Source organism: Mobula hypostoma, chromosome 4 (assembly GCF_963921235.1).
Source record: "Mobula hypostoma chromosome 4, sMobHyp1.1, whole genome shotgun sequence".
NCBI classification, from domain to species: Eukaryota; Metazoa; Chordata; class Chondrichthyes; order Myliobatiformes; family Myliobatidae; genus Mobula; species Mobula hypostoma.
The window spans coordinates 28,053,387-28,076,345 of record NC_086100.1 but is presented as its reverse complement, the minus strand read 5'-3'; the positions used below and the strand labels follow the sequence as shown (position 1 = coordinate 28,076,345).

The window sequence follows — 22,959 nt, the reverse complement described above, 5'->3', positions numbered from 1 at the left end:
AATTCATTTCTATAGATGCTGTCTGACCTGCATCAGGTACTCCAATAATTTGTGTGTGTTACTGAAGAGATCAGGCATCTAGTTTCTAAGAATGCTTCACGATTTAAAAATAATGCCGAAGAATTGAAGAAAGGGAAAATCATTTATGATTTTTACGTATTGAAATAATTGTAGTTGCAATTATTGGGGGACCGAGAGTACAAAGCTGCTATGTCCCCTGCAATTATTCATTTGGGCCCAGTTTCAAGGACCATTGATACAGTGGGCAGGAGGGTGGGGGGAGGGAGCAGCCAGGGGGGGCGTGGCCTATACAAGGGGCAGTTGGAGAAACCCCGTCAGTGCGGAGTGCTCGGATCGTTTTTTTTCCAAGGCAATATTCCTCCGCAGCGAAAAATAGTGCTTTGGCCAAAGATAAGCAGAAGGCCGCCTCCCTGGCATAAAAAGTGTCCGATTCGAACCCACCGGTGGGTTGGCAGCGAGGCCGTTTCGGATCGGGGTGGCTGGCGGCTTATAGGTGAGGTTTTGGTCCCTCACCGGAAGTGGCTCGGCGGCGACGGTATAAAGAAGGCCAGGACGGGCTGAGCGCTTCCTTTCAGTTAAAGGGCGTGTGGAGGAGCGGTTGGTCAAGATGTCGTGCGGCTCGGCTGATTACAGGTAACCGATGCTCCGGCTATGGGTCACCTTGGCTCAACTCCCGTCCCTCTACCACTCTCCAACCACCTCCTAAATAAAGCGGCGGCGTTTGACCTGCGTTGCGGTGGAGGTGGGGGGGGGAGGGGCGGCAGGCCGCTCCGGCTTTGGGACCCAGGCTTTGTTACACTTGTAGGCCCGAGTTTCCACAAACTCTCAACCGCTCCGTTCGCCGGGCTCGGGCCCTCCCACTAGGTTTGAGCGGCGGCGGCGCTGCGAGCGGCTCGGCCTGGGCCCGCACGAGGCCGATGGGTTCTCAAACACGTGAGATGGGGAGGGAGAGGGTGATGTGTTTTAAGCACTTCCTGGTAGTTTCTTCTTAATATTTCAACTCGTGGCATTTGTTTCTTTCCGTAACCAGTTGAAGGGGTCGATTATTCAGTAGATTACTTTGGGTGGATTCGGGTTAGAGTTTCTCTTTGAACTTGACTGCGAAGTTAGGTGGGGTATGAAAGATCCAGATGACTACTAGATCACAACTAGTTGGAACTGTCAGTAAAAACTTCGTAGTAATCAGCGTTTACAATGATTAACAACGCTTTTTATATTGCAGTAGCAAAGATCAAGGCCCAGATGGGATGGACCCTGATGGCGTTATCGAGGTGAGCTTGCTGTATGTCGAAATGATCAAAAAGCGTAAAGGAAAGCGCTGCAGAACTGAAATTGTCGTTTTGTTTTACACTTCTAGAGTAACTGGAATGAAATTGTCGATAATTTTGATGACATGAACCTGAAAGAGACACTCCTTCGAGGAATCTATGCGTATGGTTTTGAAAAGCCTTCTGCAATTCAACAGAGGGCAATAATGCCATGTATCAAAGGTGAATGTTGACTACTTGGAAAGGTGTAGTTATTCAGATTGTAGTTTAGCGATATTTGGGTTGGTAATCTGACTTCTGTTATTAGTCTGATAGACGTTTAATGGTTTGGTGCATAAGGTTCTGTACCACGTTGAACCTAGAGTGAAATGATGCTTTACCATCTTTCGGGGCTGACCATCCCATGGGGAAATACTTGTTTATTTACTGATCACTCTAGGCTGACTTGAATTAAACCCTAGTTTGTGAAGCAGTGTGTGGCTACGATACACTTATAATATCATAAGAATTGTGCCAGCCTTTGGTTGTTTGGGGAAAAATCTTGCATAGTAATGTGCAAATCTTCAATTAATGGGAAGACCAGGCAAAATATCAGACTTCTAAGTAATTACATTTCTATAATTCAGGTTTTGATGTCATTGCCCAAGCTCAGTCTGGTACTGGCAAGACAGCTACATTTGCAATCTCCATCCTGCAGCAGCTGGAACTGGATATGAAAGAATCACAAGCCTTGGTTCTGGCTCCTACCAGGGAGCTGGCACAGCAGGTAGGTAATGTAAAGGTTTTGGTCTGATGTTGACTTTACTATTGTCAGAGCATGTTGTAGAATGTTTCCAGGACCATTAGATGTCATAGATTTTTAAATGGGTCTGATTTCCATTACTTCATTGTCATTAGTTTTAATGCCAATATTCAGAGCCTAAAATTGAATACAATACTTAGTCTTATAATTCTTGAAATATGTTGGGTTTTCTGCCAACCCCACATTATGGAGTTGAGTACAATATGTGGATATTGTTCCTTCCACTCTTTTGTGACATGTGCTCCCTTTTCCTATCAAATCCAATGTTACCTCAATGAGATAACACTCTCTTGCATTAAGCTATTGTGGTAGGCAGTGTAACTTGCTGCTGTGATTTAACATTGGATTTGTGTGTGTGTGGGGGGGGTGCTGAGTGGAAAAGATGCATGCAAAAGAAATATCCCATTTGTAAACTTTTATTTGCATTTAGCATTGAGATTTGGTTAATGATGATATCCTTTGCTTGGGTTGGCAGTTAGTTGAATCCCTACTTTGCCATATCCTGACGAAGGGTCTCAGCCTGAAATGTCGACTGCACCTCTTCCTAGAGATGCTGCCTGGCCTGCTGTGTTCACCAGTAACTTTTATGTGTGTTGCTTGAATTTCCAGCATCTGCAGAATTCCTGTTGTTTGCCATATCCTGTCCACCTGATGACTTAACAACTTGCATTCTGTAGGGCAGCACTATTGTGCTGTTCACCTGTGAAGTACTTTTTCTGACACTCAGGGTTTGTAGGTGAGGAAAGGGATGTGATTTGAGGGATGGAAAGTATGGTGACTTTGTGGAAGAAAAGCCAAGGATTATTTCAAGGAACTGAATGGCTCTGCAGTATAAGATCATGGCAAAGATGAGATGGTCTGATTGACTAAACACGTTTTGTATTTTCCTATTTTTCCCCCCTGTAGATTTTGAGATCCAAAGTAATATTCTAATCTTTTTAAATAGTGATTAATAAAATCCATAGGAACACACTTCTGTTAGCAGAGTATCTTTAATGTGGGTCTCCTTTATGCTTTCACTAGTTTTTCCTAAGTAAGCACTGTCAGTTGATATCTCTGATATTAATTGATAAAAAAAATTCCTACTTTGGGTGATTTCAACTGTTCCTATTGTTCTGACCATTTACACAGTGGGTACCCATTTGCAAATAGCTATTTTGATTAATTGCTTCAAGGAAAGCATTAAGGTATTAGCTTATTTTGTTTATCAAGGTAACAGTGATGATCTTGCCCCTTTTTTGCGAATTTACTTTATTGCCATCTCCCAAGTGATCATTGATCTGTCTCATTACTAATTTTTAAATTGAGACATACAGTGCACATATTGTGTGGATTCTCACTAGAATGGTTCCAGGGTTGGTGAGTTTGAAGAGATTGTCAAGTCTATTTGTGGTTGGAACGAAGGGAATATCATTAAAGCATAAATTGTTATGGGACTTGACAGATTTTTTTAAAACTCCTGACTAAGATGAGGAAATGTTGTGAACATCTCTGCTCAAAATGTTGTGGATGTTCAACCAAAACAGATCAATGGATTTTGTGTGTATTTTTAAAAGGATATGGGAATAGTATACAGCAGGGTTCCAAACTTGTATGCCATGGACCTATACCATTAAGCAAGGGACCTGGTAGTAAGTGGCGAGCCAAGATCTTGAATAGCAGAGTTAATTCAAAGAACCTGGTGTCAGCATGTGGCTTTTCATATTCTTAATCAGTGCTCTGTGGCCTTAGTATGAGTTTTTTTTGGTACCTACTTCAAAATATGGATGTATTTAAGTTCGCAAACACAAGGAAATCTGCAGATGCTGGATATTCAAGTGACACACATCAAAGTTGCTAGTGAACGCAGCAGGCCAGGCAGCATCTCTAGGAAGAGGTAGAGTCAACGTTTCGGGCCATCTCTAGGAAGATGTACAGTCGACTGTACCTCTTCCTAGAGATGCTGCCTGGCTTGCTGCGTTCACCAGCAACTTTGTGTGTTGCATGTATTTAAGTTGCTCTGTGACTGGGTTTGCTTTTTAAACTTCAAAGTGTAGCAATAAAACTGGTTGGCATTGTGCTGTGCCAAGTAAATTCAATCACCTGGATGGGCTCACTTGGTACGCTGGGAAAGATGAAAAGTGACAAAAGGAGCCTTGGGTTTATGTATAAGGCAGTAACATACCCCGTGATGTAGAAATAATAAAAAACACTTTCTGAAGAATTGGAACCAAAGAAATTTAAAGTTTGGGTATTCAAATCAAATGGTTGGAAGTTCTGGTACATATTGATGACATATGTAGGGGGGAGGTCCTGAAGAGAGAATATAGGGAGTTGCATAGAAAGCTGAGAAGTAGGATCTCCAAAGTAGCCTCTGGTTTGTTGCCAATGCCACACACCATTGAGGTGAGAGGAATGAGTGGCTGAAGAGTTTGTGCAGGAGGCAGGCTTTCAGATTTCTGGATCATTGGGGTTGCTTCTGGGAATGGTATGCCCTGTTTTTAAAAAAAAAAGGCCAGGTTACACCTGAACCTGAGGAGGACCTATATCCTTGTGGGTAGGTTTGCTGGATTCTGTTGGGGACGGTTTAAACTGATTGGCAAGGGGATGGGAACCAGAGAGATAGGGCTGAGGATGGGGCAGTAGGTATACAATTAGTATGTAGTGAGACTGAGGAAGGCCACACAAAACAACAAAATTGCAGTTAAACCTTAACAGGGCCAAACTAAAAAAAAAACAGGTAATGAATACATGTAGTATACTGACTAAAGTAGATGTTGAAGTGAAGTTGGAGATTGACAGGCATGATGTGGGTATTGCTGAGTCGTGAGTGGTCATATCTGGAATCTTAATGCCCAAGGATACACATTTTATGGGTAAGTAGGCAGAGGGGGTGGTAAAATATGAAATCAAATCCTTAGGAAAAAGGTGACAGTACTGGAAAATGGAGTGTCCTTGTGGGTAGAGTTAAGAAACTGTAAAGGTAGTAAGATCCTGTTAGGAGTTGTATACAGTAGTCAGGATGTGAGCTACAAACTTCAATGGGAGATGGAAAAGGCATGTAAAAAGGGCAATGTTGCAATAGTTATGGGGGGTTTCAGTACACTGGTAGATGGAGAATATCAGGTTGGTGCTGGATCCTAAGAGGGAATTTTAAGAGCAGGCTTTTAACTGTAGTTGAGTCTACTATGTGAAAGGCAATTCTGGATTGGATGTTAGTAATGCCCCAGATTTGATTGGGGAACTTGGGTGAATAATTCCTTGGGAGGCAGTTTTCCTTTTGAGCAGGAGAAGCTGTTACAGTGGAGTAAAGAAAATTAGAGGCACGAGAGAGGAGCTGGCCAAAGTCGATTGGAAGGAGACACTAGGGGGTTGATAGAACAAGCTTGAGTTTCTGGGAGCAATTTGAAAGGTGCAGGAAAGATGCAATTCAAAGATGTATTGTGAAGGGAGAAGGAGGCAACTGGCTGAGAAGGGAAGCTGAGGACAGCATAAAAGCAAGAGAACATATAATATAACAAAAATTGCTAAAGGCCGAAGCTTGGGAAGCTTTTTAAAACCCAACTGAGCCAACTAAAAGACGGTAGAAAAGATTAAATATGAAGGTAGAGGGTACAAATGGGTGTTTTCAGCGAGATCAAGAGTGAGGGTGGCTATTGGACGACTGGAAAATGGCGATGGAGAGTTAAGTAATGAAGGACAGTAAATGTCAGACCAAGTTAAGTATTTTGCTCAGTCTTTTGGAAGTCACAAGCAGAAGGCCGGAAGTGCGAGTGTGTTTGGAAAGCTGAAAAGTCTGAAGATGGTCACCCGGACCATATGGACTATACCCCAGGGTAGTTGAAGAGATTGGGGAGGCATTAGTAATGATTTTTCAGGAAACACTAGGTTCTGGCATGGTCCCAGAGTAAGGAATAATTGCAAAAAGGGAGGCAGAGGAAAGGAAATTGTAGGCCAGTTAGCCTGGTTTCAGTGGTTGGGAAGGTGATTGGAATCCATTATTAAGATTGAGGTTTCATGGTACTTGAAGGTGCATGGGAAAGTGGGGCAAGGCAAAGGCAGCATGGTTTCCTTGAGGGGAAATCTTGCATGACAAATCATTTGGAATTCTGAGGCAGGATAGACAAAGAAGAGCCAGTGGATGTTCATTGGAATTTTCAGAAGGCCTTTGACATTAGGCTGCTTAAGATAAATGGTATTACAGGAAAGATACTAGCATGGATAGAAGATTGGCTGACTGGCAGGAGGCTAACAGATGGAATAAAGGGGGCCTTTTCTGGTTGGCTGCCAGTGTCTTAGTGGTGTACTACAGGGGTCAGAATTGGGACAGCTTATTCTTACATTATGTTGGTAATTTGAATGAAAGAATTGGCTTTATAGCCAGGTTTGCAGTGGATATAAAGATGGATCGATAGGTAGTGTTGAAGCAGAGTGACGGACTTACGACAGAAGAATTGGGAAGTGTATGGGGATGGAAATAATAAAAGTAGACTATTTTGTAATGGGGAGACAATTCAAAGAACTTAGGTGCAAAGGGACTTGAGTCCCTGTGCAAGATTCTCTGAAGATTAATTTGCAGGTTGATTTGGTGGTAAAGAAGGCAAATATAGCATTCATTTTGAGAGGACTAGAATACAAAAGCAAGGATGTAATGCTGAGGCTTTATATTGCATTGGTCAGACAATACTATGAGCAGTTTTGGGTTAAGAAAAGATGTGCTGGAGAGGGTCCAGAAAAGGCTTAAGAAAATTATCCCAGGAATGAAAGAGTTAACATGAGTGATGGGTGGGTCTTCACTTGACATTTAGAAAAATGAGGGTGGAACCTCATTGAAGCCTTCAGTTGAAGACCTAGTGAGAGGGGAGTCTAGGAGCAGAGGGCACAGCATCAGAATTGAGGGATAGAACAGATAGGAAAATTTTAGCCAGGTTGGTAGTGAAGGTAAATCAATGGGTCTTGAGATGGAGTTGATAGAACATCAGATAGAATGGGGTTGAGAGAGATAATAAATCAGTGATGGTGGGAAGGACTCGAGCTGAAGGGTCCAATGCTTTTCATCTCCATGTACTCTTCCTTAAATGCTGTAATGACCTTGGCTATGTGGTCTGGAAATATTTGCCAGGCTATTCAGGGGAGTCTGTTTTCATCGTTTCTGGGGCAAGATGTGAGGATACAAATCTGAAACTTAATGCTGGGCCTACAAGAGTAAATCTGTGCAACAGTTTTACACAAATTGTAGAAATTTGGAATATTTGCATTGGGTATCTTTAGTACTTTATTCACTAACAGTTTCAAATCTGAGTGGATTTTTGGTTAACTAGATAAATTGTGAAGGTGCAGCAGATTCAGTCAATTCATTATAAACTGGGTTTTTAGAACCAAATGTTAAGTGGAACTTTTTTTTCCCTTCACTGTACTGTTTTGAAAATTAAAGTCATGTAAAGTAGCTTCAAATTTTTGGCTATGTTTTTGGTTTCGGACTTCTGTATATATGCAAAGTTAACTGCATTAAGGGAATCAGAATCAGGTTTATAATCATCGGCATGAGATGTAAAATTTGTTAACTTAGCAGCAGTTCAATGCAAAACATAATCTAGAAGAGAAAAAAATAAATAAACCAGTAAATCAAATGTGCAAAAACCAGAAATACCTCATATTTAAAAAGTGAGGTAGTGTTCAAGGATTCAATGTCCATTTAGGAATCTGATGACAGAGGGGATGAAGCTGTGCCTTCAGGCTCTGTACCTCCTGCCAGTGAGTGCCACTGGGTGAATTGCAAGTTGTGGAGATTGCCAGGTTATTAGTGTGTAGGTAAAATTTATGAACAAATAGGAGTACAATCTTCTTTCATTGTGCAGTATAAATGCTGAATATATACATACAGCTAAAGTAGTAAACTTGCTAGTCTATGCATTTGTGCTTATTTTAAACTAAAGGATTAAATCACCAATCTTTTCTTTAGATCCAGAAGGTTATCCTGGCTTTAGGAGATTACATGGGTGCTACTTGCCATGCCTGCATTGGTGGCACCAATGTTCGAAGTGAGATGCAGAAGCTGAATGCTGAAGCTCCCAACATCGTTGTAGGAACTCCAGGGAGAGTGTTTGACATGTTGAACAGGGGATATATATGTGAGTATTGACCATGAATCAAAACCATCCAGTTCAGAGTGAATTGGTTAACTTCTTCCAGAGGGCCTTGAAATGGAGATGAGCCATTTGACAACTTAGCCATGTTCGTGTGTGTTGGATCAGATTTGATAGTTGGGTCTCTAGTGTGAAAGCCTTTCAGGTATTACATGTGGTCTAAGTTAAAAGGCAGGAGATGACTGGACACTTGAAGGTTTCATCAAAAGAACTATTAGATGGGGGTCCTTTTGGCAAAATTAGTCATTAATCAGTAGGCTTTGTTATCATGCACTAGATTATTGATCTAACTTTATTAAAATCTCTTTTCAGCTTCCAGATGGATCAAGATGTTTGTTTTAGATGAAGCTGATGAAATGTTGAGTCGTGGATTCAAAGATCAAATTTATGAGATATTTCAGAAACTAAGCACAAACATTCAGGTAAACTGGTCTGTTTTCCAATGGGAAGTAGTCCCCGCAAGAGGTGGCCTCGTGTAAATACTCTGGATAAGGAGCAGCAAAGTTTTCCAAGTATCATTACTGGTAGCTTTCCTTCTTCTTAAGCACTCTGCTAAAATTACAAAATTCAGGAATCCTGCCTTTTGTGATGATGCTAGTAGAGTACACCAGGGAAGGAGAAAAATTGCACAGTGTTGTGAGGCTAGGTTGGACAACTTGCATGTCCAGTGGCCATTTTCTTCAGACTGTGCTACATTTCTTTACTATTGCTGTGTTGTTACTGGGAAATTGATCGCAAGTTTGGGGCAAACAAATATTGAGATAATAGCCACTTAGTACATTCTGCCCTTGTCAACATGTTGAAACTGAGAGGTTAATGCATAGCAGCAATGCCATTTAAGAATGTACAAAAATTAGTATTCAAAGTTAGCATTCTGGAATGCAGGAGGAAGCACATTCAAAGTATACCCAATTAACTTTGTTCTTAGGTTGTTCTGTTATCTGCCACAATGCCAAGTGATGTCTTGGAGGTGACTAAAAAGTTTATGCGTGATCCTATTCGTATCCTTGTTAAAAAGGAAGAACTCACTCTTGAGGGTATCAAGCAGTTTTACATCAACGTAGAAAGAGAGGTTTGTTGAATACATTTTACTACTGGACCAACTAAATAGTTTGGAATTGGTGTCTTATTTTATACTTATTTGAGACATCTTATTCTAACAGGAATGGAAGTTGGACACACTGTGTGATTTGTATGAAACTTTAACCATAACGCAAGCTGTGATTTTTCTTAACACAAGGAGGAAGGTCGATTGGCTGACTGAAAAAATGCATGCAAGGGACTTCACAGTATCTGCATTGGTAAGATTTTGAGATCATTATTCAGTTTCACCTTTGAAAGTGTTGATTTGGGAATATGGTTCATCCTACATTGCTTTTGTAGAAGCTTTTCTGAGTTGGTTTGTCCTGCAAGTTAGTCCACTTATAAAACAATTAAATCATGGACAGTGTCAATTTTTTTTTGGACAAGTGGCATTTGAAATCTGAGTATAAAATATCCTGTTAGGAGATATGGTTCTCCTGGTACATCACTTGTGGTCATCAATATGGTCTGCAAGCATTTAAAATGGCAAATGTGTTTGGATTTCATGTGATACAACTAATTATACAGTGCCTTGAAAAAAATTCAGCCCCACAAATATTATCACACTTTACTGTCTCATTTTCCGAATTTAAAATTGAAGTAGGTTGATGTGGAAAACTGGAGGATCACCTGAACAAATGCCTCTCTGTATAAGGTCCAACAGTATCTGGTAGATCTTCAACAGACCAAACCAAAATGAAGACTAAACATTCAAGGCAAGGCAGGGAAATGACAATACAGAAGTACAAATCTAGGGAAGAGTTTAAGACCAACCCAAAGATACTTAACGTACCACAGAGCTCATTGCAGGCCATTGTGGAGAAAGTGAGAAAGATATGAGCCCAGAGAGACACTGCCTAGGTCAGACCGTCCCTCTGAACTTAGCTGCTGGAGAAGATTGGCACTTGTAAGCGAGACTAATAAGGCACCAACTGTCACTGAGTGAGCTGCAGGTGGAAATAAAATTCATAGCTCTACAATCGAAGACCTTGCACAAATGTTATTTATGGAAGAGTTTTTGTAAGTGAATTTGTTAAAGATGTGGAAGGTGGCCTTGTGGTTGGATGAGATTAAAGTGGTACTTGGCATCAACACTAAGCAGTATGTGTGGTGTAAAACTGATAGTACGCATCAGTCGGGTGACACAATCACTACTGTAAGGTATGGTTGAGATAGCATGTTATGTTGATACTTTTCAGCAGAAACTGCAAAACTGGTCAGGATTGATGGGAAGACGAATGCTGCTAAATAAAGGTCCTAGATAAAAACCTGGTGTCTGCCAGAAAGCTTAAACTAGGGAGGGATTTAGCAGGACAATGATCCAAAGCACAGCCAGAGCAACCATGGAGTGACTTCAATTGGAAAAAAAAAACTGATGTCCGTGAGTGGCCCGGCCAGATTCCTGTCCTTAACCTGCTCGAACATCTCTAGAAAGACCTCAAGATTCCTGCCCACTGCTGCTCTCCAACTAACCCAGCACAGCTTGCCAATCTTGCAAGAAGAAATGGGCAAATCTTCCATCACATTGTGCAAAGCTAATAGATTTGTTCATAAACAGGCTGTAATAACAAGTAGTTACTAAGTACTGAGCAAAATGCAGTGAATACTTATGAACTGGTGACATCTCAGTTTTTGAATTTTTAGTTCCACATGCTTTGCAATTTTCTGTTTATTGGACTTGGAAAAGCATGTGATTCACAAATATTCTCAGTTAAATTGATCAAAATCCCTGTGTAATGCTCATTTATGTGAACAGAGGATTGGGGGTTGAGTACTTTTCCAAGGTGCTATGGCAGATAATCCTGTCAAAAGTGGCCTCATAAATACTCAGCAGTACTCATGGAATGATCAGCAGTAATGTTTTCTAACATTATTCTCCTTAAGCAGTTCTGCCTCTGGTGATAATGCTGGTAGAATACTCTTAAGGGAGGGGAAAAATGCACAATTATACTTCTGATTATTTAAAGGAAACAAATTTGCAAGGGCTGTGGAGTATGTGCCAGGAAGGGTGAGATTGCTCTAGTGTGGAGCTGTGATTCTGAGTTGAATGGCAGCCTCCTGTACCATACTATAAATGAAAATTTACATTTTATGGAGAATTCTTTAATCTTAATTAATCCAAGTAATGAATCTTTTTTGTAAAACCTGTCCTTCATTACAGCATGGAGATATGGATCAGAAAGAACGTGACGTGATCATGAGGGAATTCCGTTCAGGATCTAGCCGTGTGCTAATCACTACTGATCTGCTGGTATGTAAATTGAAATTTGTTTAGGAACTTAATTGCATTTTAGTTGAATTGGTTATTTTAGGTAACTAAAAATTTACTAGTTACTGTATGTCTTGATGTTATAGTTGACCATTTTTGTCTGAAGTTGGGATGATTGCTTGTGAGATGTGTAAATTTGAATAAAGAGCCTTGTGTATAGTTGTATTGTCTAATAAATGAATTACTTTCTTTGAAAGGCTCGTGGCATTGATGTGCAGCAGGTGTCTCTGGTAATTAACTATGATTTGCCTACAAATCGGGAGAACTATATTCACAGGTTAGTATATTTTTATATTCAGCTTGGAACAGTTAAACTGCTATTGAGTTAAAGTAGAATGTAGTCATTTGGGTGGTTATCCTGTTGAGCAGTAATATGGTTTAATGCGAGAACAAGTTGGTAGATTTTTAATAAGATTTGAAGCTTTTCCCCCCTCTAAACTTATTCTTAGATATTTTAGTTTAGCCTCCAAACCACTGAGTACTCAGCTTGATTTCTTCTTCACACAGAATTGGCCGTGGTGGTCGCTTTGGAAGGAAGGGTGTTGCTATTAACTTTGTTACTGAGGAAGATAAACGAATTCTTCGTGATATTGAGACATTCTACAATACAACTGTGGAAGAGATGCCCATGAATGTGGCTGACCTGATCTAATGCTGGCATGAGAAATTGCATTTGCAGCTGCTGAATTATCAGGCTACATGGTGCGTTGTGCTGCTTCACCAGAATTGTTGAATTTCTTCTCCCATGTGCAAACAGGATCAGAAATCCAGCAGTGATAAGTGACTTGAGGAAGGCCTTTGGTTATACTCCTCTTACGGTGTTGACTGCTGGGGTGGGAAGTTTAAGTCATGGGGTGTTTAAATGTATATGCCCTTCAGTGTTTTGAAAGTTCTGTAGTAGCATTTCTGTTTGATATTCTTTATCACTTAATAGTTTACTTATGGACTAAAAAATTTAAGTGCTGTGTTAAATCAGCCAATTATGTCAAACTGGCATATCTACAACTATTTTAAAATGAAGCTTGCCAATCAACTGGTAATGTATGTGCACTTTTCTAGAGTAATCTACTACATGTATTTGTATTAATAAAACATTTGAGTTGTGCAAAGATCTGCACAGTTTTGGCTTCCCAGTAGCTGTTTGCCCAGGATATGTGTGCAAATAAGATTTGGAACTAGTTTGGAAAGAAGCTGGATGTTGTAACTGCATTCCTGCATTGCATCTTTATTTTTGTAACTTTGTAGTTTTGTTTATTGTATATGGGCTGTTCTAATTTATGTATTCTATCGCTATCCATCTTTTGAATATTTATGTTTACTCTGAAAGACAACCGACTAGGAGATTGTACAGACTGCTCAATAGTAAAAATACAGATCTTTCAACTTTTAAACCATGTCATTAATACTTCTGGAGAGTTGATGTATAGGAAATACTAGCTGTAGATTTGTAATGGTGCATATTTGCACAATTTTTGTGGTATAAAATTTAGCAAAACTAAGCTGATATATTACAGGGTCATTCCTGTTGTGCTTTTGAATAAGTGACACTAATACTTGAGGGTTACATACAATTATCCCACTAATTGTGGTTGCCATTTAGATTTAAGCTATGCATGCACCATGGCTCAATATGCAATTAGAATTTCAAGTATTCCATATGCGAATTGAATATATGACTAGGTCTTTTGGAACAGGACTGTTTGGGTGCTGTAATTAATTCTGCTGAATTGCATTTTGAATTCAAGTTGTTGGCATGTAAAGCTATTAAAGTTGATTTGAGCATGCATTGTTGACCTTTTTGTTAGGAGCAAAAAAAATTGCATGGCTATTTTGATATTTTAACAAGTTAGTTGCTAGGAGTTTCTGCTGGTTGTGTAAATGATGCTTGTAGAAGGTTGTGTAGGAATTTTATATATATATATATATATAGTGTAACTGCAATTTTTGCCGTAATTTTTGAAAAGGGTATGACAACTGCTAATTTGGTAAAAACAAAAATTGGAAACCTTATAGGTGTTTATTTCTTGGTCAAGAAAAATGACAAATCTAATGTTGCACAGGTGTAGCTGACCAATGTATGAAGGTGATTTTTCTCTAGGGGTGGTTAAGCAGGGATCATATTACTGTAACTGAAGGATGAGGGTCATGAGGTGCAAGCTTAAAATTCCAGTGAATGGGGATGCTATATGTTCTATAATAAACAAATTAGTGAGATGAATCCGTGCCTGCTAATGTTAAATTTGTGGGGTTCTGATAATGCAATGTTTTTATTCTAGTCACCTAACAGGCAGTGGCTTAAAATATAGATTTATAGAAAGCTGGTAGTTATGTACTGATAAATGGGACAGGAAATTGAGATTGTTTTTCTTTCTACCAATGGAACTTTAATAGCTTAAAATCCTCATCCTGACTGAAAGCAATGAAAAAAGGTTTTAAAAAACTTAAGTTAGCTGTAGCCAAAAGGATGCTAGTTCCTTTTCAGAATGCAGGCAAAAGCTATGCTTCTAGCTACTCACATTAATTACAATCCCAGACCAAAGAAGGCAGTTTATATTTTAACCACAATGCATCCTGAATTTTACTGTACTTGAATTGCTGCAGGATGAACAGAAATGGACAAAGCCTACAGCTGGTTTGGCAATGCAGATAGTAACTTGAGTGGGATTTGAACCGCCAAAGCTTTGACTTTAGTGTGCAAGCAATAAGTTTGATAGAAGGAATAATCACTACTACTTTGTTGAGACACGCACAAAGGTACAAAAATATGCATGTACTAACTAATACTCATAGGTAAAGCCTGACTTTTTCCCTGAAGAATGACGAGAGGATCAAAAACTTGGTTTAAAGATTCTAAGCTTGGGCCAAATTTGAGTTAAAAGATTTATTTTTCTGTGCACTGAAGGTGCATAATAATCACAATATCATAAACAATTCCAAACATGTACATGCAGTAAGTCTTACTAATGTATTGGGTATGTTGGCAGTATTAAAGAATTTATATAGATCAAAAATGTCATCAGATTCAACATGTGGTTTGGGTCTTCATGGTGTAAATTGTACTTACACATCTTGATTAATAAGAAATAAGTTCTGTAGCTCAAAAGGTTTAACAACTACTGTGTAAACTGTTGCATAATAACTGCACAAAGAGCGACCATCTGCAGATACTCATCAGCGCCATCAGCCAAGCACTTGTCAACTTCCTGGAAAAAAAACCCATTAAAAATTAATGTAAGACTATGACATGCTTTCCAGTTCATTTGTTATATTTCAATGCAGCTCTTGTACTAACATCAAAACTGAAATTAGAACCCTTAAAGTAGTATGCAGGAACAGTTTCAAGGCTTTTCAACCCATTGTTCCTCACTGCAAAAGAAAAACATTAAATTTTCTGATCAGTGCAAGAACTCAATCAGCAACATACTGCTGTACAATTGAAATGCAAAATTTTAATTAATTGCATTTTTGTTTTGCAGGATTTGGTGCTGGGTCATAGAACAGCTGTTGGATTCAGAAATATGAAACCAGGACAAATTAAAAGGACATCAGTTATAATTTTTAATAAAATCACACATACAACAAAACTGGTGTACTCTGTTAAACTATGACAGCTAAAAGAAATAATTGTTTAAACATCTTTGAATACCAGAAAAAGTAGATCCATGCTAGAAAAAGCTATTTCTAGGGTAACTAACATTAACTTGTTTATTGCACATTTTATCACTTAAGCAGGGATCAAAATCATTTATGGATAAGATTTTGACTACTGGATAAGTACAAATTTGAACAGAGCTTGTCAACATTCTAAATTTAGAAAGGAGACACACTTACTGCCAATTTTAGTGTGAGGGCAGACTTCTGTTGGTCATTAAGATCATCTTTATCAACGATGACATCATGTAGCTGGGTGATTAATTGCGTTGCAGCATAACCTTCATTAATCACGTTCTGACAAAGGATGAAAAAAATGTTCTATGTATTAAATACATACCGTGGAAATATATAAACAAGACCCTACTTATTCTGAGGCATACAATAAGGACAGTACAGTTGCATATATTTTCTACATAAACAGCCCCGGATACAGAAAAAAGAGCAAGAGTCATTGCCAATATGATAATGCAGAAGCTAATTGGGAATTCTGATCAGATTTGTCCAATACACATGATCCTAAAGAACATAAAAGTTGCAACCAACTAACATCAAGCATGCACAAAAAGCATAGGACTAGACAATTATTTACTAGTAAGCATAATCTTATCTAGCTTTCCTTGAGATGCTGGTGAATTGAAATGTTGTGAAAGGGATTCCAACGATAAAGAGCTCCAGTGTTTAGAATCACTGTCTAAAAGGGATGTTCTCACCAGTATGGTGACTAACATTTCAGGAAAACAGTATAAAACACTAGATGTTCACTGTACACTATGAACTTAACAAAGGCTCTTATACACACAACAGTAAAATTTACTATTGCATAGGAAAGAATGGTTGAATTGAACAGTCAAATACATTTTCCACCCAGCCCAATGAGTCCAAATACCTAATCATCATCTAGATTAAAATAAAAGCATTTTTGAGTATCACATCCCCCAATCTGATGGGAAAACTTGCTTGAAAGTTTTAATGTGTCACCGTTTGCTTTCTACTTGCTTGTATTAGGTTGACATGCTACAAAGCTGGTAATAAGCTTGATGTAATTAACTCTCCAGTATTTCTTTTCATAAAACAGTATTGGGGCATTTTCATCTTTGATTTTAATGGCCCAGCTGTCAAAATCTCTGCCCAATATTTGATTAAATTAAAGAGTTCTCACCTTTACCATGATTTCCAGTTTCTCAAATGAACTACTGTGACAAGCAGCTAAAAGACCATCAATTATATCAGTTGGCACTGTCTGGGGAAACAATGAAAAATACAAATTAACAATTCTTAATTCAGATTGTTGCAGAAATGGGATTGAAAGAGAATTGAATAAATATGAGGCAACAGAATATATTGGTAAAGTCTCAATGCCAACAGCAGAAGGGAAGGTATTATAGAATGGCAGCCACAGCTTTGCTGGATCATAATGAATGAGAACTTGAGAAGTTAGCAGGAAGTTGGATTGCTTAAAGGTGAAAGGAAACAGGCATATTAGTCTGAAAGTTCCAAGTAGTCTTTCTACTTCTTCATAGATATAAAACAAAATAAAGGAACTTTTCTCACTTTAATTGATAATCACATTTAAAACCTACAAGATACGGGTCACATGTTTCCTTCCTGAAATGTAATGATGCTTTTTATTGTCTTTATATTATATAAAAAGTCTGGATTTATTTTGCCTCTAGCATAGTGAGACATGAACTCTTGACCCACGGCTGCTGGTATTTTCCGCATTGGATAAATGACCTCTCAAACCATGAAGTAATTGAAGAAATATGCTCATTTCTAGGAAGAGACTAGCAAGCATTCTTTGCTTTGGGCTAGCCTTAAACTTTGAAAATATAGAATCTCCAATAGAAATAAATATGGCTACAGTAATTAAAAATGCATTTTCTTAGAACATTGGTCATTTTTAGCCTTTAAATTAGAAACTGATGCTCTTAAAAAGAGAACTTTAACAGAAAAACCAGCACTCAAAAAAAATTCTTAAGATACCAATGGAATGAGCTGATTGACAGAAAATCTGAGTATATCAAACAGTAATATCAGTATGACGAGATGGCCCTCTGAAGAAACGCTTCATATTATAGTTTCCTGCAGATCCATCTCTATCTTATAGATGAGAAAAAATGTTCTTACTCCAGAAATTTCAATGATGACTTGCTCAGTAATGTCTTTTCCTCCAGTAAGTCTTGATGCACATTGAAGGTAAGTTATTGCTTTCCTTAAGTCACCTTCTGATACATTGATGAGCATATTGATTGTCTAAAACAGAGTCACAACAGCAAATTGAAAACATTTGCCAACTCAAATTTACATTCAATACAACCACAGATTCTAGGCAAGCCAATGTAGCACCCCGTTTCAAATGCAGTTTCATTGCATTTGCAGATCATGTTTATAGATTTCTTCAGGAAGTTTTAACCTGCACAACTTAATCCCAAAAATTAAGTCATAAAGTAGATCTTGAAATAGTTATTTGCTATAGTAAATGCTAGTATTACAGCTCTAACCTCTAACATAAAGGAAAGTTACAATCGCATTGGCTTCCAAACCAAAAGTTGTGTTTGAAATGTATCATACAATTCCAGATTGTATAAAACTTACTTCATTGTCGCATTCGACATTCTCCTTTTCACAGATGTCACGCAGCCTCTTTTCTTGTATACTGTCTGTCAAAGGTTTAAACCGGAATTTGGAACAACGTGACGTCAATGGTTCAATTATCCTAAAACACAGCAGAAAAGTCACTGAGTTTCAATCGAGTTATAGAGAAATGAAATCTTGTGTTGATGATTCATGATTTGCATTGAATTAAAATAAAGACAGCATGGCTTTGTGCAGGAGAGGTCATGCCTTAGAAACTTGATTGAGTTTAAGTGATGCAGATGATTGATGACAGTAGGGCAACAGATATTGTCCACTTGGAAAATTCCTCATGGTAGGCTGATCCAGAATATTAAGATAAATGGGATCCACCAAGGCATGGTAGATTTTTTTTCCCCACCAGATGATAGTCAAGAGTCTGGAACACTCAAAGATTTGGGCGGTGAAAGTAGAGACTATCACAGCATTTGAAAGTTACTTTTCTGAGAACTTGAATAAAGAATGACAGGGTTAAGATGGAACTTCCAGCGAAAGTTTTAAATGGGTTGGGAGGGAGTGGGCTGGAAGGCTGATTACAACAATCTTAGGCAGGAGATGGGATGAGTAACTTGAGTGCAGTTGTAGGGGATGAAAAGAGATGTTGCAAATTTAGTCACAAATATAAAAAAAGCACACGTAATGATTAGGAAGTTGAAATCGGACAGGTCCCTTGTGAAATATAAAGCAAGCAGGGAAGAATTTAAACAGGGAATCAGGACTTAATAAGTACTACAAGTAAGATTAAGGATATTTTCAAAGCATATTTAGAGGTATACATTTAAAATTTGTGGTACGGATCCTGTCCTCTGCATTGTCATTTATTGTCCTCCCAAATCCAATGTCTGCTTTATCTTTTATTGTATTGAACTACAACAGGACTCTCATCCCTGGTGATTTAAACATTCATATTAATGATCTCTCAAATACAAACTTTATGGCGACTGAAGTCATGAGCTTACTAGACAGCCTAGATCTTGCCAGTCATGTCACCGAGCCCACTTGGAAATACACTTCATTTAGTAATGGCAAAAGGGTTAAGTATTATTAATGTCTCTCTGTAAGATACCACTATATCTGATCATTTTGAGTACTTTTTGATGCTCTCTGCCTGAAACCAAGATCATGAAATAAATTAAACAATAGTTTCTTGATGCTACAACACAACCTAAATTATCTGAGCTGGCTAGTTTATCTGACCCATGTGACCTAAATTGCTCAGTAAATGAAATGGTTGATTCTTTCAAGAATAAGTTGATAAATATATTAAACACAGTGTCACCATTTAGGGTAAACAAGAAAACACTTAGGAAAACTTCACCATGGTTAAACAATTCTGTCCATGAACTCAAGAGATTATGCAGAGTAGCTGAAAGAAAGTGGTTGAAAACTGGACTAGAAGTCCACCATAATATATTCAAGGAAAAACTAGCCTCCTTTAATACAGCTATCAGCTCTGCAAGAAGAGACCATTTTGCAAGATTATTACACAGAATAGCAACGATTCAAGAATATTCTCAACTATAAACCAACTATTGAACCCTGCCACAGCCTACAACATCCTCAGTCAAACGTCTGTCACAAAATGTAAGGAATTCGCAAATTTTTTAAAATCAATAATTTCCATTGGTTTAGTGTGACTACAGTACAAATAAACTCTACAGCCAACCTTGTAAAAAAGACAGTATTCCTGTAAATTGTCAAAATTTACAAGTATTCCTGAATCAGAACTCTACAAGAGATTGTAACAACAGTTTACCTGTTGTCTTGACCCTGTCCCTACCACACTTCTTAAGGACTCCTAAGAGTGTTTTCAATTCTGTTAGGAATGTTTATGTAAGAATGTTGTTCTTGGACTGGAGTTCAGCATTCAACACCATAATTCCCTCCAGGCTCGACAAGAAGCTCAGAGACCTCGGCCTTCACCCTGCCTTGTGTAGCTGGATCCTGGACTTCCTGTCAGATCGTCGGCAGGTGGTAAGAGTGGGCTCCCTTACCTCTGCCCCTCAGGGCTGTGTACTAAGCCCCCTCCTTTACTCTCTGTATACCTTTGACTGTGTCGCCACCCACAGCTGCAATCTGCTAATTAAATTTGCTGACGATACAACAGCGATTGGCCCAATCTCAAATAATAGTGAGGCAGCCGACAGAGAGGAAGTCACCACCCTGACACAGTGGTGTCAGAAAAACAACCTCTCCCTCAACGTTGCAAAAACAAAGGAGCTGGTTGTGGACTACAGGAGGAATGGAGACAAGCTAACCCCTATAGACACCAATGGATCTGGGGTTGAGAGGGTGAACAGCTTTAAGCTCCTCAGCATAAACATCACCGAGGATCTCACGTGGTCTGTACATACTGGCTGTGTGGTGAAAAAGGCACAACAACGCCTCTTTCACCTCAGTTGGTTGGACAACTTTAGTATAGCCCCCCCAGATTCCAAGAATTTTCTACAGGGGCACGACTGAGAGAATCCTGACTGGCTGCATCACTGCTTGGTATGGAAACTATACTTCCCTCAATCTCAGGGCACTGCAGAGAGTGGTGCAGACAGCCCAGCACATCTGTAGATGTGAACTTCCCACTACTATTTAGGACACTTACAAAGAGAGGTGTGTAAGATGAGCCTGAAAGATCATTGGCAACCCGAGTCACTCCAACCACAAACTGTACCAGCCGCTATCATCTGGGAAACAGTACCACAGCATAAAAGCCAGGACCAACAGGTTCTGGGACAATTTCTTCCACCAGGCCAACAGACTGCTTAATTCATGCTGACGCAACCGTATTTCTACGTTATATTGACTATCTTGTTGTACATAACATTTATTATAAATTACTATAATTGCACACTTGAATGGAGACAAAGATTTTTACTCATGTATAGGAAGGATGTAAATAATAAAGTCAATTCAGTTCAATCCTTAACACATCCCTTGAAAATGAAGTTTTCCCAGACATCTTCAAAACTATGGCTGTCAGCCCTCGACTTAAAAAGCCAAATCTTGATAGCAAGGTATAGGCCAACTAAAGGCCTATAATCAAATCTTCCCTTCCTGGGCAAGATTCTCGAGAAACTAATTCTGAACCAACTCATCAACTTTCTGAATGAGAACAATATTCTACAAAAGTTTCAGTCAGGTTTTAGAGAAACCTCAGCACGTAACAGTGCCCTTACCAAGATCAGTGACCTAAGGCTTAGCAATAATATCAACAGAGTCTCAGTTCCAGTTCTTCTATATCTAAGTGCTGCTTTCAACACAGTTGACCACAATATTCTTCTAGACTCCCTTGAGAACTGGAGTGGCTTCTCTGATACTGCCCTTACTTGGTTTCATTCATATATCTTGAGAATTCTCTTTTGTCTGTCTTGGAGACCAATTTTCTGAGATACAATGTATCTTCTAGTGTTGCTCAAAGAAACTGCCCTGGTCCCATTCTCTTTTCCTTCTACATGCTCCCCTTAGAGAGCATCAACTTGATTTCCACAGTCATTCAGACGACACACAATTGTACACCTTGATCCAACCTGTTGATCACCCCATCTTCTCTGACTTCTGGTATGGTTGCAATTAACAAGTGGATAAGCAATAATTTCCAAAAACAAAATACTTTTGGTTGGTCCAAAAGCCAAAAGAGATAACCTTCTTGACAAAATGGGGAGCTGGGCTCCCCTTGCCAAAATAGAAGTAACAAGCCTGGGTGTTATCCTGGATTCAGATTTGAATTTTAAATCCCACTTCAGAAAGTGACCAGAGCAGCATTTCTACACTTAAGAAATAACGCAAAGGTATATCTGTTTTGGCCATGATGCTGGAAAAACAAATTCACACCTTTATAGCAAATAGACTAGATTACTGTAAGGCACTTTCTACTGGCCTTCCAAAGTAACCTAGTGACAAACTTCAACTCAGTCCGAACACCACTGCTAGACTGTTAATCAAAACTAGAATAAGGAAACGTATCATTATCATCCTAGCTAATCTGCATTAGCTTCCTGTATCTTTTAGAATTTAATTTACATTTCTCACTTGTTTTTAAAGCTCGGAATGGTCTGGGACCAGAGTACATCACAGAATTGTTTTCATTTTATAATCCTGTTTGAGCTCTCAGGACTTTGCACACTGGTCTCTTAAATGTAAACAATCTCCCTCAAAAGATAATTGGCACGTCAGCGTTTTTGACCCAAGCTCCCAAACTGAAATTCAACAAAGTACCTAAAACTACAAGGGGCACACACTCAGTTGACACTTTTAAGTACCAGCTCAAAACCTATATATTTAACCTTGCTTTTAATTAAGATCTTTTTGTCTTTTTTGCATGTTTATTTTTTAAAATTTATTTTCATGTTTGTACTTTCAACCCATTATAAAGTACTTTGAACTACATCAACTGTATGAAGAGTTCTCAACACATTTATTATTATTTTACATTAACATATAGAGGCTAGCTAGAGTGGGAATAAGACCACAAAGGATGGAACTTATCCCCAAATCCAGAGGTGGGCAAGGTAATAATGAGTACTTTGCATTGGTAAGATCATGGAGTGGCACACTGACATTCAAGGACATGTTGATATGAAGGAGGTGGTGGTGTTGGCTTCTTGAAGAACATTAAGGTTGCTAAGTCCCCAGAGCCCATTGTGATCAATTGCAGGCCATTGAGACAGGAGAGGAGCATGCTTATCCCTTGACAGATATCTCTGTATCCTCCTTAGCCACAACTGAGACTCCAGTTGTGGCTAAAGAGGTTGATCAACGTTGCTCTGTTGTTTAAGGAGGACAACCAGGACAAACCATACCACCCTCATTGAGTTTTTCAAGGAGGTGACTCAGAGTGTCAATCAGTTTTGTCCAACGGGGCCTCTCCTTTAACAAAGCTATGCTCACTACACTCGACTCACTACATAGTTATATGTATGGCTTTTCAAAATCCTCCCCGTAACCTTGTGGGTTTCTCCCAGGTGCTCTGGTTTCCTCCCAAAAATAAAGTGCTGACTGTTAGGCAACTGAATTATCCCTCAGACAGATTGCTAGTGGGAGATTCAGAGGAAGCATTAATGGGTATGTGTGAGAGAATAGGGTACAGGGATTGATGGGATTGCTAGG

At 39.0% G+C, this 22,959-nt stretch overlaps 2 protein-coding genes and 2 non-coding genes across 5 annotated transcripts in view; 3 read left to right on the top strand and 1 right to left on the bottom strand.

Moving 5' to 3' along the window:
* The first annotated feature begins 552 nt into the window (after window positions 1-552).
* On the top strand, window positions 553-15,152 carry LOC134345202 (eukaryotic initiation factor 4A-II). 2 transcript variants are annotated; one of them, XR_010017637.1, is made up of 12 exons: window positions 553-654; window positions 1,244-1,292; window positions 1,379-1,511; window positions 1,916-2,055; window positions 8,033-8,201; window positions 8,529-8,638; window positions 9,145-9,288; window positions 9,380-9,517; window positions 11,461-11,550; window positions 11,766-11,845; window positions 12,076-12,270; window positions 15,045-15,152. XR_010017637.1 is itself a non-coding variant. In XM_063045478.1 (11 exons), exons 1-11 carry the CDS (start codon window positions 629-631, stop codon window positions 12,218-12,220), a joined length of 1,224 nt encoding a protein of 407 aa, XP_062901548.1. In that variant the 5' UTR covers window positions 553-628; the 3' UTR covers window positions 12,221-13,352. The 2 variants fall into 2 exon arrangements, 1 of the variants encoding a protein (XP_062901548.1); XM_063045478.1 differs by lacking the exon at window positions 15,045-15,152 and having other exon boundaries at window positions 12,076-13,352.
* LOC134346057 (small nucleolar RNA SNORD2) lies at window positions 1,651-1,725 on the top strand. Its single transcript, XR_010017818.1, has one exon. It is a non-coding gene; the product is annotated as a small nucleolar RNA SNORD2 (small nucleolar RNA).
* LOC134346055 (small nucleolar RNA SNORA81) lies at window positions 8,748-8,914 on the top strand. The gene has a single exon (XR_010017816.1). It is a non-coding gene; the product is annotated as a small nucleolar RNA SNORA81 (small nucleolar RNA).
* Window positions 13,499-22,959, bottom strand: part of rfc4 (replication factor C (activator 1) 4) — a 28,326-nt gene continuing 18,865 nt past the window's right edge. Inside the window, exons 7-11 of the mRNA XM_063045480.1 lie at window positions 17,818-17,938; window positions 17,350-17,475; window positions 16,382-16,462; window positions 15,400-15,516; window positions 13,499-14,771 (exon numbers count right to left, since the gene is read on the bottom strand). Coding sequence (XP_062901550.1) covers window positions 14,682-14,771; window positions 15,400-15,516; window positions 16,382-16,462; window positions 17,350-17,475; window positions 17,818-17,938 — 535 coding nt within the window. The 3' untranslated portion in view covers window positions 13,499-14,681. The remainder of the gene's footprint in view (window positions 14,772-15,399; window positions 15,517-16,381; window positions 16,463-17,349; window positions 17,476-17,817; window positions 17,939-22,959) is intronic.

Excerpts from the sequence above, each read along its gene's own strand:
- LOC134345202 (XM_063045478.1), top strand. The coding sequence starts at position 629 with ATGTCGTGCGGCTCGGCTGATTACAG. Across the intron at positions 1,293-1,378 it reads ACCCTGATGGCGTTATCGAG|AGTAACTGGAATGAAATTGT; the intron begins GTGAGCTTGCTG and ends TTACACTTCTAG. Across the intron at positions 9,289-9,379 it reads ACATCAACGTAGAAAGAGAG|GAATGGAAGTTGGACACACT; the intron begins GTTTGTTGAATA and ends TTATTCTAACAG.